This window comes from Mauremys mutica, chromosome 2 (assembly GCF_020497125.1).
Source record: "Mauremys mutica isolate MM-2020 ecotype Southern chromosome 2, ASM2049712v1, whole genome shotgun sequence".
In the NCBI taxonomy this organism is placed as follows: domain Eukaryota; kingdom Metazoa; phylum Chordata; order Testudines; family Geoemydidae; genus Mauremys; species Mauremys mutica.
This window is the reverse complement of record NC_059073.1, coordinates 2738607-2755189: the sequence shown is the minus strand read 5'-3', so window position 1 is coordinate 2755189 and position 16583 is coordinate 2738607. Positions and strand designations below refer to the sequence as shown.

The following is a 16583-nucleotide window of genomic DNA, read 5'->3' as shown; positions in this document are numbered from 1 at the left end:
TGGGAGGTGGGATAGAACCTGAATGTTTGCAGAGGGGGTGAGGTAGGTGGGAGCTGGGCACAGGCAGAGGCCAAGGTGTGGGTGGAAGGTCGGGGGCACAGGGGTGCTGGCAGGGCCCTGGAGCTGGGTGTGGTGGAAGCTGCTCTGGATATTGCTCCTGGACCTGCCCTGAATAGCATCAGAGGAGCAGCCCTCAGTCTGTCCCTCCTGCCTGTGTCCGGGGCCCAGTCCTGACTAGGCTGGCCTTGCAGACCAGCAGCTGTCAGTGCTTTGCCCCCAAGTCCAGCTGTTGTCTGAGGCTCACAGCCATTCATGGGTCTTTGTCATTGTAGCCCACAGTGCATTTTGCTGAGGACACTCTGATCCGGAGCGAGGATGAGGATGAAGACCGGCCGTTCCCAGTGGAGAAGCAGAGGCTGATCCGCAAGGACACACCGCACTATAAGAAACACTTTAAGATCACCAAGCTGCCCAAGCCAGAGGCAGTGGTGGCGCTCCTGCAGGGGCTGAACAGTGACAGGGTCCCTGAGGAAGAGGAGGAGCTGGGGGGCTGCAATAACAGTGCAGAGCCTGAGGAGCAGGAGGAGGCCTGGGACAAGGATGATATGAAGAACGGAGCCTTGTCCACACAGCCGTCAGTCAAGGTAGGGCCTTGCTGGGGGTGCTGCACAGGCTGGGAACTCCCTGCTGCTCTCTGGGCTGCCTTTCTGCCTGTCCAGCTGCTGGGAGGCAGAGGGTGGGTATCCAGTGCCCCTAGATGGCTGTTCTTTGAGCTGCCAGGCCCACATGGTGCTGAAGAGAAAACAGGAGAAGAGAGACTTCAGGAGACACTGTGCTGTGGGTGGAAGAGCTGGGCTTGTATTGGGGTCAGTTCTGCTGGTTTGTAGCCTTGCCAGCTTCCCAGACTCTCCTCCCTGTGTTCCGTCCAGACTGTATGTCTCACCCATTGCTGTAGAATGTGTTCCATGCTGTGAGAGTCATCCTCATCCCCCTAGCCTGAGACAGGTTTCCTCCTCCCAGCTCTGTGGGTGCTGCTTCTCTTCTGTGCTGGGGTGAGCGCTTTTCCTGGGTAGATCTGTCATACTTGCTCTGGGTGCCTGCTCCCAGCCTGATGCACAGGAGCGCCCCTGTGGCTGCAGAGTAGCACACTGCTCTCCCTTGTCCTGAGGAGCTGTGCCTGCTCACAAGCCTTCAGGATGGGGATGCATTCCAATGGCTGGGTGCACTGGGAGAATTGTACTCTGCACTCACTCCACACCGCAGGCCCGGTGCTGCCCTGAGGGCACTGCCCTACCACGTGCCCTGGGCACCTGGGGCCAGGGAGCACCACCCTGCTCATGTTTGCCCCACCAGCAGTTGGAGAGGTGGGAGGGTATCCGCCCAGCTCTGAGTGGAGCTAACACACTTGGGCAGGCCTTACGGGAATGGTGTTCATGGGTTTTCATGGAGATGTGCTGGTATGGGGCTGAGGAGGTAACGGGGATGATCTGTGGGGTCAGCTGGAAGTGGGTTTGGAGTTGGTGGCTACGTTGTGGGGCATATCAAGCTGGGAGAGAATTAGGGTTATGATGTGGTGGTGTCTCCATTGTGGAATTGCCCCCGCCCAGTTCCCAGCTCCTGGATCTGTGCCTTGGAGCTGGCATAAGGTGCTGGGTTGAAGCTCATGGACCTATTCAGGCTAGGGGGCCCTCTGTCCCCTGTGGCTCCCTGGCCAAAGTGAGGGAGGTTTTCATGCACTCAGCATCTTTTGTTGATGTTGGGGCCTCCCTTTTTGTCTGCACTGATACCTGCTCCCCTGGGGCGGCTGTGGTCTCCAGCACACAGGCCCCTTGCCACGTGAGGCTCTCTGAGCTGAAAACGAGAGCTGTGTGTCAGGAGTGCGCAAGGCTGGCTCTGGCCCTCCCTGCCTCAGAGTTCAGCTGTTACCTGGAAAATGGCCTGGACCGAGAAGGCTTCTTCCAGCCTGGCACCGTGGGCTTGGGGCCCACTCCTGTAGGCAAAGCCTAATGAAGATCATGCAGGCGCTGGTGCCACAGCTTCTGCATCTCCTCATGGTCAAGTCTGTGCTGCTGATGGTTGCAAGGCCTCTACTAGCAGCTGCCCTTCTCAAGGGGTTGGGTCAGACACCTTTTCCAGCAAGGCAGATTTGCAGGCCTCACCTCTTCTCTGAGCTTCTCTCCTGGAGTGGGGATGTGAGTGCTGTGTCCCTGGGAACCGCAGGTGAGATGTGTGTGTTGGACAGGCAGAGAGGAGGCAGGGCAGTGTGGAGGTGGGAGTGAATCATGACCTAGTGTTTCTGGCATGAAAACTGGTGCCCTAGGGAAATCCGGAGGGGTCTCGTACTAGAGGTCCCCTGTGTACTCGTGATGCACTTAGGAGCAGGAAACTTGTGGCCTCTGGCAGGGTGGCCTGTTGCACTGGAGCCTTTTCTCCAGGAGGGTGGCATGGTCAGATTGTGGGGTAGCCTCTGTCCCCTGTGTGCAGCAGCTGGGTGGTGCTACAGGGCCCTTCTCTCCTCTCTCCTGTATCATTCAATCCTTCATTCTCCCTTGACGGGGCACAACAGGGCTAACAACGGCGAGTAACGTTCAGCTCGTGAGGCTGGAGTTCAGATCCTGAGTGCCAAGCCAAACAATGTGGTCCCAGGGCATGGAGTTCTATGAGTCTGGCCTAGCAGGATTGGCATTCTCAGTGCTCTGACCACAGGGGAGGTGGCCCTGTCTGGTGCTTTGTGTGGTAGGTGAATGTTGTGAGTGGTGTGGGAGAGGAGATCTATCCTTGTGCTGTGTGGCAGGGCCTGCCTCTCAGCGGTGTGCAGTCGGGTGGTGGTGGTAATGGTGGTGGGTTTGGTTTTTGCTCCACTAATCCGCATGCCTCTTTGCTGGTTCCTGTCCTAACAGGGGGTGTCGTTTGATCAAGCCAATAATCTGCTGATTGAGCCTGCTCGCATTGAGGAGGAAGAGGTCTGTACCACTCCTGCTGTTCTCTCTCTGCCAGAAATCATCCCACCTGCTTGATTTGCTTCCTAGTCTGAGTCATTGTTGCAGGGGGAATTCTGCTCTGTCTGGGACAAGTGGCTTCTGGACCTGACAAATAACAAATGCACAATGATTGTTTCTTCCCCATCTTTTCCCTCCTTCCCTGCCTTTCCATAACTGAGGTGAGAATGGCTGCTGCAGATCTGGGGTGAGGTGGGAGAAATTTAGGAAACCTGTGGGGGTTGAGAGTTCAATCCCTGCTTGCATTGCACTAAGGAAGAGGGGAGCCAGTCAGATGCGTGGGGAGCAGGAGAACAAGAAACACCCCTCTTGTGAAGGGGGCTTTCAGGCAGCAGAGAAATCTGTTGGAGGTGGTGTCTGAGCACAAGGGCTTGGAATGACTGCTTGTAACCTAGGCTGAGGCTGTAACTCAGGAGCCTGTGCTGTGCAGTAGGAGTGGGGGTTGGAGCAAGTGTCTCCCAGCCCAAGTGACCGTGTGGTCCAGTGACTCATTCTTCAGGGCAGTTTAAGGGAAGCTCCTGAAAGCACTACAGAAATGTCCTCTCTTCTCCTGCCCCCCTTCAGGACTTCATGATGTTTCAAGAGAGATTCTGAAAGCAGCTGTAAGAGTTACTTTTGCAGCAGGTGACAGCAGAGGGATATTTTCTGTGCCTTTCAAGCTCACTGGAATTTTCCAGAGCCCCATCTGTGTCACAGATCAAGCTTCTGCCTCTCGCTACCAGGGCTCACTCTGTCTATGAACTTTCTGACAGTTACCACGTTCTGAGTGGGCTTGTCCTGTTTCTTGAGCCCAGGGGAGTGTCACCCTCCCACTGCCACTCTGCAGTGGAGCCAACTCCACGGCTGGGAAGGAGGAGGTTTCTCCCTGATTTTCCAGGTAACATATGCAGCCCCTGCTGTTGGAATGTCTCCTGCCGTCAGCCCTATTGCACCATTCCCACTCAGGGGGCACTTTGGTCTTCTGGGAGCTGGCAGAGTACAGAAATGAGATGGATGCCACCTGAATTACTGACAGCCAGACCCTGTTGTCAGTACTGAATGCTCGCACCTAGAATGCTTCAGCTGTAATGATAATATCTACATATTGTATAGCATGTGCCCTGCCAAGCCCCCGGGAGCTGGGTGCTGTATCCGAGTCCTGGCATTGCTGCTGGTGCAAGTGTCCCCTTGAACTTCCCTATCTGCTCCCTCCCTTGTGCTTGTAGCCAGGCCCCTCTGTCTGGTACAGGAGCAGGAGTTTTTTGGAGTGGAGTGAAGGGAAATCTGCTTTTTCTATGGAAATGTTGGAGAGATGTTGGCCTTGGGCAGGATGCAGGCTCGATGTCCTCTGATTCTGAGCAGTTCTCCTCCCTCAGTGTATCCCAAGGATGTCTCCATGGCTCTGGAGTATTGAAGGACTTTCACATCAGATGAAGAAGTTTTGACAACACATCCCTCCCTGTCACTCAGGGTACGTTTACACTGTGATAAAAGACCTGCAGCAGAGCTGTGGCTGGCTTGGGTCAGCTGACTCAGACTCATGGGGCTTGGGCTGCAGGGCTATAAAATTGCAGTGTAGATGCTCAGGCTTGGGCTGGAGCCTGGACTCTGGGACCCCACAATGGACGGGAGGGTCCTAGAACTTGACTGCAGCCTGAACTTGAATGTGTACATTGCAGTTTTATAGCCCCACAGCCTGAGTCCGAGTCAGCTGGCCCAGGCCAGCTGCGAGTCTTTTATTGCAATGTAGACATACCCCCACCATTGAGTAAGGCATGGGTGTTAGTCTCCTCTCTTATTGGGTTCAATGCCCTTCCTTCCTGCTGATTGACACTGAGCTCCAGGTGTGGAAAGTCTGCTGCTGCTGAAGATGTAGGAGCCCAGGAAATCCCAGCTCTGCGCTCTCTCCCTCTGCCTGAGGGGGTGTAGCACACCCACCCTGGAGCCGGTGAGGTGCTCAGGCCCCATGAACTTGGCAGTACTGTCAGCTAGAAAATCCAACCTTCTTACTAGCGAATGGAGCCCAGGGTGCCGGGATTGCTAAATAAATGAGCATGGAGTGCAGAGGCAGTTCGTATGGTGAAATCACAGGCAGAAGCTTTGAGAGCGGCATGAGGCACTGAATGCCAGGACATCACCACTAGGTATTGTCTGTGTCTCAGGGTGAGGCTGTGGAGCAGGGTGTGAACACATTGTTCAGGAGGTGTTCTTGGGCCAGGTTTTCTCTTGGCACCAGTAATGGGCATGTGTTCTGACCTGAAGAATGCTGTGTGCAGGGATGTTCCCCTGGCTCAGGGACTCTGCCTCTGGGGCTGAAGTGAGCTTCTGTGCAAGGATTATATATAGGCATGACTTCTAATGGGAGGGGCAAGGATTTCTATGTATTACCCCAGGGGCTACCTTTTTCTCTGGCTGGCACAGAATCCAGGAAGCCCCCACAGCCAGCTATTGGGTCTGTGCTCGGTTGTTCAGCACATAAACCACTTTGTTCCAGACGGATTCTTCAGTCCCATTTGGTTTGTCTCCTCCCCAAATCCTCCCTGTCTTGGGCCCAGGGCAGGACTGGTCCTTACATTGTATTCTACATGGCTGTGTCCGGTCCAGTTTAAATGGCTTGTGTAAAGGAGCTCTTGCTCTGCCACTTGAAGGTGAGCGTCCATTAGCAATGTGTTCCGCCTGGGTGAGATGCTTCCCTTGGTGATAGGGGCCTCCCTCCATCAAGGGAGACGAATCCCTTTTGTGATCCATCTCACTGCCAGCCCAGGAGGCTTTCCATGCTATTGAGCCTGACTATCCCTTTGCTCTGCTCTTCTCGTTCCTCCTGTTTTATGCCTGCTTGTCCCAGGCTTAGGGCTTCCTTTCCCTATCTCTGCAGCTGTGTACAGAGCAGTCCCTTGCTGCTGCCTCCAGGAGCCTCCTGAGGACCTGGCACATGTTGGTGTCAGAAGGCAGCATAAGATCAGTCCAGGCTCAGGGCTGTTTTCTCCAGGGGAGCTCTCCCTCCCCCCCGCCCTTTTCGGCTCTTCCTCTGCCTCATTTTCCATCTGAGGCTTGTGCTTACACTGATCATGCATAATTGATGGACGTGCCTGGGTCCCAGCTGGATGTAGTGTGGGGCTGGGCTGACTCCCTGGAGCTTATGAAAGTCACTAGGGGGTACTGTGCAGGGTAAGTAGTGGCTGGGGGAAGGAGCGGGTTGGGGTCCTGAGCGGCTCCCTTCCCCCTTCTGGGAAGAGCTGTCTTGAGATGTTTCCCCTGATTCTGGGGTCCCGTGTTCTCTTGGCCCAATGTGCAATAAGGAGCAGTAATAGGGAGCAGCACCAGGCTGAGGAAGGGGCAGCGTAACTTCCAGAGGATGGGAATCCTTAAATTCAGAGCAGGTGGTTGATGACCGTAGCTGGTCTGGATGGGACTTGCCTTCAGCCAAAAGTTGTCCCCCTAGGGAAACTACTATGTGAACAGAGACACTGACTGTGCCTGGGCTCATGGGGGGCCCTTGGGGTCCAAAAGGAAACAGTGGTTTTGTATCTGCAGGACCAGGCCAGGACTCACCAATGGCAGCAGTCCTCCAGTGCATGAGTCACAGTTCTAGCACCTGCACCTGGAAAGGCCAGAGAAAGCAAAACCAAATTTGGACATGAGCCCACATGCCTGGCCTGATGCCTTTTGGGGCACCAGCCTTGGCTCTGCTGGAACTGTCAATGGGAGTGAATCCCAGAGAGGAAGGTCTTCGGGCACCTCTCTTGGCATGTTCAGCCCCAGGAGTAGGAGCCTCTCAGTGGGTGGATGAGAGCAGGTCCCAGATCAGCCAGGGCCTTAAGGATCCTGTCTAGCATCTGAGCAGGTAGCCACCCTGGGAAGTGATCTCAGGGGATGAACAGCTGTTCTGCCCCAGCTGGTGCTCGCAGGTGGGTGTGAGGACAACCTCAGTCACAGCCTATTGCAGTAGGTAACAGGCCTGGCTGAGCACTGAGGCCTTCACCAGAGAGCTGTGGCAGCCTCAAGGAAATGCAGGAACAAGACCAGTGGGAGTGCGAAGCCGCAGAGCATCCTGGAGAGAGGCAGCTGTCCCCCCTGAACAGAAGATGCCAGAATGGCTTCTCCCTCTTCCTGCAGAGCATGTGCAGGCCAGTCCCAGCCTATTCTCCCCCGACCCATACTGAGCTAGTGCTGCAGTTGTGTGAGGTTTGTTCTCAGTCTTGTGCTGCACAGTCTTGTGCTCAGCCATGTCTGCACAAGCTCTCCAACAAAATGTAATTCCAGCCTAGGAAGGAAAGTTATGAACAGAGATAGAAGACAGTGCTGCAGCCTCACCTGCCCCTCCACTTCATCCAGTATTCGCAGGTCAGGAATGACCTACCGGAGGTTCCTTTTAATCCAGGCCAAAGACCATGTTGCCTCAGGAGTCCGTGGCTATGGCTATCTACCCCCGCCTCCATGGAGACAACTGTTGGGTCTAGGCAGGCATGTGAGACCAAAGAGAAACAGAAGAACTGCTAGGGGCGCCATCTAGCCCAGACTTCTGTGTCTTATGGAGCTGGAACCCAGTTTCATAGAACTCTGCTGCTACAGGAAGGATGGTGTGTGGTTAAAGCACAAGACTACGTGTCAGATCTGGATGATTCTTCTGGCTTTGACCCAGTTCCGAGACCTTAGGCAAGTCCCGTCCTCTCTCTGTGCTTCCGTTTCCACAGCTTTTTCTTGGAGCTGATGCTGCCCTGCTCCATGACAGGCTGTTTGTGAGGAACTGAAGGGCAAGATATTGCTGTTCTAAGTGGTGAGGCTGCTCTGTTTCAGAGATGTTATCTCAGAAATAGAAAAGGTCCATAGAGCGTGTCTGGACTGAGAATGTCAGCCGGGTGTTCCACCAGAGCCTGTGTAACTGACTCAGGCTTCTTAATCTGGAGACCAGAATCAGAGGAGAGAGGGGTATGAGAGAATGTTTGCTGTCAAGGCCAGGTGTGTGGGGGGCTCCTGGTCACCCATCTGGAACTGCCCCATAGCCCTCTCCCAACTAAGGACAGAGCTGAGAACCAGTAGTGTTCGCTGTGTGGGTGGGAGGGGCCTGGCAAGCGTCCTTATTTCTATAGGGGGCTTTCCCAATAGCACAAGCTGAGCTGCAGAGGATGTGCTGGGAATCTTCTGCTGTAGCTAAAGGCTGCTAGACAATTTCCGTTCAAACTCTCTGTTCTCGCAGGCTCAGAGCTCCCTGACACATGCACCTGAGGACTGAGATTCTCCAATTCTTCTTCGAGTGATTGCTCATATGCATTCCAGTTAGGTGTGCGCGCGCCGCGTGCACGTTCGTCGGAAGATTTTTACCCTAGCAACACTCGGTGGGTCGGCTGGGCGCCCCCTGGAGTGGCGCCGCTATAGCGCCAGATATATACCCCTGCCGACCCACCCGCCCCTCAGTTCCTTCTTACCGCCCGTGACGGTCGTTGGAACTGTGGAGAGCGGCTTTGCTGACCTCTACAACCCTAGCATCTCGCTATTATTTACTATTTCTCGTGTATATAGTTCAAGTCATTGTAGTTATAGTTAGTTTTTGTAAGTTTAGTCATAGTTAGTGTATATACTTGATTGGGGGAGTAGCCCCTTTTCCTCCGACCCGGTGCGGGCTCATGCCCAAGGCACCGGGATTTAAACCCTGCTCGGCGTGCCAGAAGCCGATGCCAGTGGGAGATCCTCACAAATCTTGCCTAAAGTGCTTAGGAGAATCTCACCTGACTGACAAGTGCTGAATTTGCAAGTCATTCAAGCCAAGAACAAAGAAGGAGCGGGACTTTCGCTTAAAGCAGCTCCTAATGGAATCGGCCCGTAGTCCTGCGGCGCCGGCACCGACCACTCAACAGTCCGCATCGGTGAGGAGTGCACCTTCGGCACCGGCTCACTCCGGTACCGAGGACTCCCGGCACCGTCATCAGCCGGCACCGGCTCCTTGGCACCGATCTCTTTCCCCGTCTGGGAAACGTCATGCTGCTCCGGCCACATCCTCGAGGAAGGAGCACGCACCCAGGTCCGTAGGTCGGACCCTGGCTACCGCGCCAGCACCGTCAACACCGGCACCGCAGTTGGCAGCTCCTCCTAGCGCGGCACTGTCGATTCCGGCACCGCAAGGGCCGTCGAGTCCGGTACCACATAGCTCCCTGGTTCACGCTGCAGTTGAGCTCGCTCTCCCTTCTATGCCGGAGACCTTCTCGACGGCACGAGAGCTCATCACGCTGACGGAGTCGATGCAGCTTCAACACACGGCACCGCCGGTGCGGGTTATCCAGTCCGTCGGCAAGCCGGCCATGATGAGGCCTCCTTCCGTCGACCAGCAGGAGAGGCGTCATTCCAGATCGCAGTCTCAGAGACGCTCCCACTCACGCCGGTCCCAATCCCGGCACCGCTCTCCATCGCGGTACCGGTCGTACTCACGGAGACGTTCAAGATCTCTGTCACCGGACAGATACTACCGGTACCGATCCGGCTCTCGGTACCGAGCGTCACGCAGCCACTCCCGGCACAGAGACTCGAGATCATGGTCGACCTCCCGGCACCGGCACGGTAGATGGTCCCGGTCTCATTCGCGGCACCGACACGACCGGTACCGCTCATCGGTACCGCCCCGGGACCGAACGTCCGGATCAGCGGCACCTTGCCAGGGTCTCTCGGCACCACCGTGGCCTTCGAGGCACACGTCATTGTCATCCCAAGCTGGCAGTGCTTCTTACCACCAGCATCCAGAGGTTCAAAGCCAGGAGCAAGGTCCTCATCAATGGGCCTTCTGGACTCCGTGGGCATACCATGAGGCACAAGGTGCCCCCTTTGTGGCTCAACGTCCCGGCCCCACAGAACACAGGGTTCCCGAAGCCACGGTGAGCCGTCCTCCTCCCGCAGGCACAGAGGAGGAGCCACTTGAATCTGCAGAGCCTGAGATTCCGCCTGATGGAGATGGGGCTCCGCCACTCAATGACCCACCGCAGGATCCTCTGGTACCGGGCCTCTCCTTCTCCTCCTCTCCTGATGAGGCTGTGGCAGGAACATCCTCCTCTGGTCCTCCTCCTATAGATCTCAGGGCCCATCAAGACCTCTTGCAGAGAGTGGCCCAAAATATGAATTTACCGGTGGAGGAGGTTGCTGAGATAGAGGACCTCGTGGTGGACATATTAACGGCGGATGCACCCCTTCGAGTGGCTCTCCCGTTCATCCGCACGTTTCAAGCCAATGCGGACACGATTTGGCAATCCCCAGCTTCCGTTACACCTACGGCTAGGGGAGTAGAGAGAAAATATATGGTCCCGTCTAAGGGCTACGAATATCTCTACACCCACCCACCTCCCTGCTCCCTGGTGGTCCAATCCGTGAACGAACGGGAGCGCCATGGCCAGCAAGCGCCAGCTCCTAAGGCAAAGGAGGCTAGGTGCATGGACCTCCTAGGCCGTAAGATATACTCGGCTGGAGGCCTCCAGCTTAGGGTGGCAAATCAGCAGGCCCTCCTAAGTCGTTATAACTTCAATACGTGGGTGTCTGTGGGGAAGTTTGCAGAACTCCTTCCCCAGGAGTCCCGCACAGAATTTACGGCCCTACTAGAGGAGGGTAAAAAAGTGGCAAGAACTTCCCTCCAGGCCTCTCTGGACGCAGCGGACTTGGCGGCCAGAATGCTCGCATCTGGGGTAACAATGAGACGCATCTCCTGGCTACAAGCCTCAGGCCTACCTCCAGAATTGCAGCAGACAATTCAGGATTTGCCCTTTGATGGACAGGGTCTTTTTTCGGACAAAACCGACCCCAGGTTGCAGAGCCTGAAGGACAATTGCGTCATAATGCGATCGTTGGGTATGCACACACCGGTGACCCAGCGTAGGTCCTTCAGGCCCCAACCATACCGCCTTTATAACCAGCCCAGGCCGCGTCAGGATACGACCAGACGGCGTGGCAGGGGGAATCGGCGGAGACAGACTGGCCCTCAGGGAAACCAAAGTCAAGCGCCCCCTAAACCTCCTACGGAGCCAAAACAAAACTTTTGATGGGATGCCCGAGGACGACCCACCAGTTTCCCTGCTGGATCCTTCACCCTCCTTTTTCAGCCGTCTCTCCAATTTCCTCCCTGCCTGGTCGCAGCTGACCTCCGACCGCTGGGCCCTCCGCACGGTGGAAGCGGGATACCACCTCCAATTTCTTTCTTCCCGCCCTCTCTGCCCGTCCCTCTTCAGGGACCCCTCTCACAAGCAACTCCTCTTCCAAGAGGTCCGTACGCTCCTAAATCTGGGAGCCATAGAGGAGGTGCCAGAGGATATGCGGGGCAAGGGATTCTATTCCCGCTACTTTTTAATCCCCAAGGCGAAGGGCGGCTAAGATCCTGGACCTGCGAGAACTCAACAAATTTATGGTAAAACTCAAGTTCCGCATGGTAACCCTGGGGACCATCATCCCATCCCTGGATCCGGGAGACTGGTATGCCGCCCTCGATATGAAGGACGCGTACTTCCATATTGCCATTTACCCGCCGCACAGATGGTATCTCCGGTTTGTGGTCAACCAACAGCACTTCCAGTTCACGGTGCTTCCCTTCGGCCTTTCTATGGCCCTGAGAGTCTTTACCAAATGCATGGCCATAGTCACTGCCGCCCTCCGCCGTCGTCGAATACACGTCTACCCGTACCTCGACGATTGGCTCATTCGAGGGACTTCCCAGCTGCAAGTATCCCAGCACCTGCGTGTAGTCAAAGACCTCTTTGAGAGGCTAGGCCTCATGGTCAACGTCGAAAAGTCTACTCTGACTCCAATGCAGAGGATAGACTTTATTGGAGCAATTCTGGACTCCAATCTGGCCAGGGCCTGCCTCCCTCTGCCACGTTTTCAGGCAATGTCTTCGATCATTTGAAGTTTCCAGTCCTTCCCGACAACGTCGGTGCGCATCTGCCTCGGCCACTTAGGTCACATGGCGTCATGCACCTTTGTGACCATGTACGCGAGACTGCGGCTTCGGCGCTTCCAAACATGGCTCGCTTCACTATACCGCCCACACAGGGACAATATAGACTCGGTGGTCACGATCCCCCGGACAATCCTCGACTCCCTCACTTGGTGGTTAGACCCCGCGGTAGTTTGCGCAGGGGTACCGTTCCACCCTCCCCAACCCTCAGTGGCACTGACCACAGACGCATCATCTCTGGGTTGGGGTGCCCACCTCGGGAACCTACACACTCAAGGCCTCTGGTTATCCCAGGAGCTGACCTTGCATATCAACGTGAGGGAGCTGAGGGCAGTCCGCCTGGCATGCCAGGCGTTTCGAGTCCATCTCCAAGGCCGCTGTGTATCCGTGTTCACGGACAACACAACAACGTTTTACATAAACAAACACGGCGGGGCGCGTTCCTCCCTACTTTGCCAAGAAGCCATTCGCCTGTGGGACTTTTTTGCATAGCCCACTCTATTCATTTAGTAGCATCCTTTCTCCCAGGAGAACAGAAAACTCTGGCAGATCGCCTCAGCAGGTCATTCCTGTCTCACGAGTGGTCGATCCGTCCCGACGTCATCCATTCAGTTTTCCGGAGGTGGGGCTTTCCCCGTGTAGACCTCTTTGCCTCCAGAGAGAACAGGAAATGCCACGTGTTCTGCTCCTACCAGGGACACTCCCCGGGCTCCCTCTCAGATGCTTTTCTCCTCCAGTGGACGAGGCACCTGTTTTATGCCTTTCTGCCATTTCCCCTCATTCACAGAGTGCTGCTCAAGCTCCGGAGGGACAGAGCCAACCTGATCCTCATTGCTCCAGCATGGCCGAGGCAGCATTGGTACACCCTGCTGTTCGACCTCTCAGTGGCAGATCTGATTCCCCTGCCACTGTGGCCGGACCTCATAATGCAGGACTTCGGCAGGCTTCACCACCCGGACCTGCAGTCCCTTCATCTCACGGCATGGCTCCTACGTGGTTGAACCAAGCTGAGTTACGTTGCTCTGCCTCGGTGCAGCAGGTTCTTTTGGGGAGCAGGAAACCTTGCACTAGAACGACTTATCTCGCCAAGTGGAAGCGTTTCTCACACTGGTGCGATCAGAACAACTTAGTCCCTGGACTGGTATCTATCCCTACTGTCCTGGATTACCTCTGGTCCCTGAAGGAGCAGGGCCTGGCGGTCTCCTCTTTAAAGGTTCACCTGGCGGCTATTTCTGCCTTCCACCCAGGCGAAAGTGGCCGTTCTATTTTTTCCCACCCTATGGTTTCCAGGTTCCTTAAGGGACTGAAACGCCTGTACCCGCAGGTCCAATGCCCAACCCCTACCTGGGACTTAAACCTTGTGTTGACCAAGCTTATGGGGGCCCCCTTCAAGCCTATGGCCACCTGTTCCCTGCTGTACCTTTCCTGGAAGACGGCCTTCCTCGTCGCTATTACCTCGGCAAGGCGAGTCTCCGAGCTTCGTGCCTTGACGGCTGATCCCCCTTATACAGTCTTCCATAAGGACAAGGTGCAACTGCGGCCACACCCCTCCTTCCTCCCTAAGGTGTGGTGTCTGCTTTTCATGTCAATCAGGACATCTTCCTTCCAGTTTTCTTCCCAAAGCCGCACTTATCGCGCCGGGAACAACAGCTACACACGTTGGACATCCGTAGGGCTCTCACTTTTTATATAGAGAGAACAAGACCCTTTCGGCGTTCGCCTCAGCTATTTGTAGTGGTAGCAGACCGCATGAAGGGCATGCCGGTCTCTTCCCAATGGATCTCATCTTGGGTGACATCCTGCACCAGAACATGCTACGAACTGGCTCACGTTCCCGCTTGCCATCTCACTGCCCATTCTACAAGAGCGCAGGCCTCTTCTGCCGCCTTCCTGGCTCATGTCCCCATCCAGGAAATATGTCGGGCGGCTACCTGGTCATCAATTCACACCTTTGCTTCGATGCAGCCTTTGGCTCAGCAGTCTTGCATTCTGCGACGTCTCACTCCGACCCCACCGCCTAGGTACGGCTTGGGAATCACCTAACTGGAATGGATATGAGCAAGCACTCGAAGAAGAAAAGACGGTTACTCACCGTTGTAACTGTTGTTCTTCGAGATGTGTTGCTCATATCCATTCCAAACCCGTCCTCCTTCCCCACTGACGGAGTAGCCGGCAAGAAGGAACTGAGGGGCGGGTGGGTCGGCAGGGGTATATATCTGGCGCTATAGCGGCGCCACTCCAGGGGGCGCCCAGCCGACCCACCGAGTGTTGCTAGGGTAAAAATCTTCCGACGAGCGTGCACACGGCGCGCGCACACCTAACTGGAATGGATATGAGCAACACATCTCGAAGAACAACAGTTACAACGGTGAGTAACTGTCTTTTTCAGCCTCTGAGTGGCGGTGAATTGGAGCAAAATCCCATCTGGAGTTTTGGAATCAGAAGAAAAAAGCCAGTTATTATTCTCCCCTTTAAAAATAACTTTGTTCGTCTTCCTGCAAGGATAGCTTAGATGTGTCACCCTGGGTACAAATAATCTCCTTGTGCCCAAGTGCAAGCCCCATGCTGGGCATCACAATTATAAATTCCCTTCCTTGGACCAGACCTCCCATGCCCCCTTTGTCTGGATCCGTAGGGTGGAGTTGTACCTCTGGTGTCTGTCCAGTAGGACCTACAGGCCTGTGGAGGATGCTGCCAGTTTTTGGGAACTTGGGGATACAAATCTTCAGTCCACCTTAAGGGGGGGTTGATTCATAGATTTTTTTTTTTTTTAAAGGCCTGAAAGGACCATTAGATTTCTTAATGGTCTCATCTCTTGTATAATACAGGACAGAGAATTTCACTGTTACTTCTGTATTGAGCCTAATAATTTGTGTTTTGACTAAAGCAGCTTCCAGAGAAGCATCCAGTCTGGATTTGAAGACTTCAAGAGATGGAGAATCCACCACTTCCCTTGGGAGTCTGTTCCAGTGGTTAATCTCTCTTGCTGTTTTTTTTTTAAAAAAAGCCTAACTTCCAATTTGAATTTGTCTGCCTTCAGTGTCTAGCCATTTCAGCCAGGGTCTTGTCGTCTTGTGCTCGCCATTTAGTACCAGATATTTTCTCCCCATATAAGCAACAAAGAGTCCTGTGGCACCTTACAGACTAACATGTTTTGGAGCATAAACTTTTGTGGGTGAATACTCACTTTGTCAGATGCATGTAGTGGAAATTTCCAGAGGCCAATCTCCCCATATAGGTATTTGTAGATTAATCAAGTCACTTCTCACTCTTATTTTTGATAAGATAAACAGATTGAGCTCTTTACATTTCTCACTCTAAAGCATTTTCTCCAGTAAAATCACCCTACTCCGTGTTGTTTCTTTGTATACCCAAGGATCATATTAGCCTGTTTGCCACAGCATTTCACCGGGAGCTCATGTTCAGTGCTTGTCTACTACGACTCCTCAATCCTTTTCAGTCACTGCCTTCCATGATGCAGTCCCCCAGTCCATAGGTCTGGCATGCACTCAGTGTTCCTAGGTGTATAACTTGGCATTTAGAATACTGTGTGTCATTCTGGAGCCTGTTCTCAAGAAAGGTTAATTCAGACTGGAACAGGTGTGAGAAGGGCTGCTAGGATGTTCAGGGCAATGGAAAGCCTGTCTCACAAGAGTAGTCTGAGAGCTTGGCTTGTTTAGCTTAGCAAAATGAAGGCTGAGAGGGGATCCGATTGCTCTCTATAAATACAACAGGGGGCTAATCACCAGGGAAGGAAAAGAGCTACCTAAGCTAGAGCAAAAAGTTGGTGCAAGAACAAATGCGGATAAACTGGTCACGAATAAATTGAGGCTGGAAATTAGAAGAAGGTTCAGAGGAGCGAGATTCTGGAACAGCCTCCCAAGAGGAGTAGTGGGGCAAACACCCTAACTAGTTTGAAGATCAAGCTTGTTAAGTCTGTGTGGGATTATAGGAAGGTGAAAGATAATTTGGGTGAAAAGGACCTTGAAATGATCGATTTCACGATTCAAGGGAAAGGATGGGGTGAGAGCAGCAGAATAAAGACAATGGACTAAAAAAAAAAACCACACCAAAAAAACCACACACAACCAAAACACTTTAACAAGTTGAGAGAACTGGGAGGTAAGGGATAAAGGAGTTCAGAAGATCTGGCAGTTTCTCAAAGAGACAATATTAAATGCACAACTGCCCACTATTCTGATCCAAGGGAAAGATAAGTAAGAGGCCATTATAACTCCTTCAGGGGCTTTTTGATTACCTGAAAATCAAAAAGGAGTCCTACAAGAGTGGAAACATGGATGAATTGCTAAGGAGGAACATAAAAGAATAGCATAAGCAGGTAGGGACAAAATCAGAAATGCTAAGGCACAAAATGAGTTACACCTAGCCAGGGACATAAAAGGCGATAAGAGGTTCTTTAAATACATTAGGAACAAGAGAGAGAAAAAGTGGGGGAGGAAGGAGAGCTAATAACTAGGGATGTCAAGCGATTAAAAAAAAATAATTGCACTGTTAAACACTAATAGAATACCATTTATTTAAATATTTTTGGATGTTTTCTACATTTTCAAATGTATTAATTTCAATCATAACAATACAAAGTATACAGTGCTCACTTTATATTTTTTATTACAAATATTTGCACTGTAAAAAAGGAGAGTATTTTTCAATTCACCTAATAC

At 53.5% G+C, this 16583-nt stretch overlaps 1 protein-coding gene across 19 annotated transcripts in view; it reads left to right on the top strand.

The window, feature by feature from the left end:
• The window catches only part of SCRIB (scribble planar cell polarity protein), a 222903-nt gene that overhangs the window by 61103 nt on the left and 145217 nt on the right, over window positions 1–16583 (top strand). For 17 of the 19 annotated variants that reach the window (XM_045003401.1, XM_045003396.1, XM_045003385.1 and 14 more), the window contains exons 15-16: window positions 333–644; window positions 2901–2963. In XM_045003401.1, the coding sequence (XP_044859336.1) occupies window positions 333–644; window positions 2901–2963 (375 nt within the window). The remainder of the gene's footprint in view (window positions 1–332; window positions 645–2900; window positions 2964–16583) is intronic. The other 2 variants (XM_045003390.1, XM_045003386.1) reach the window with 1 other exon arrangement.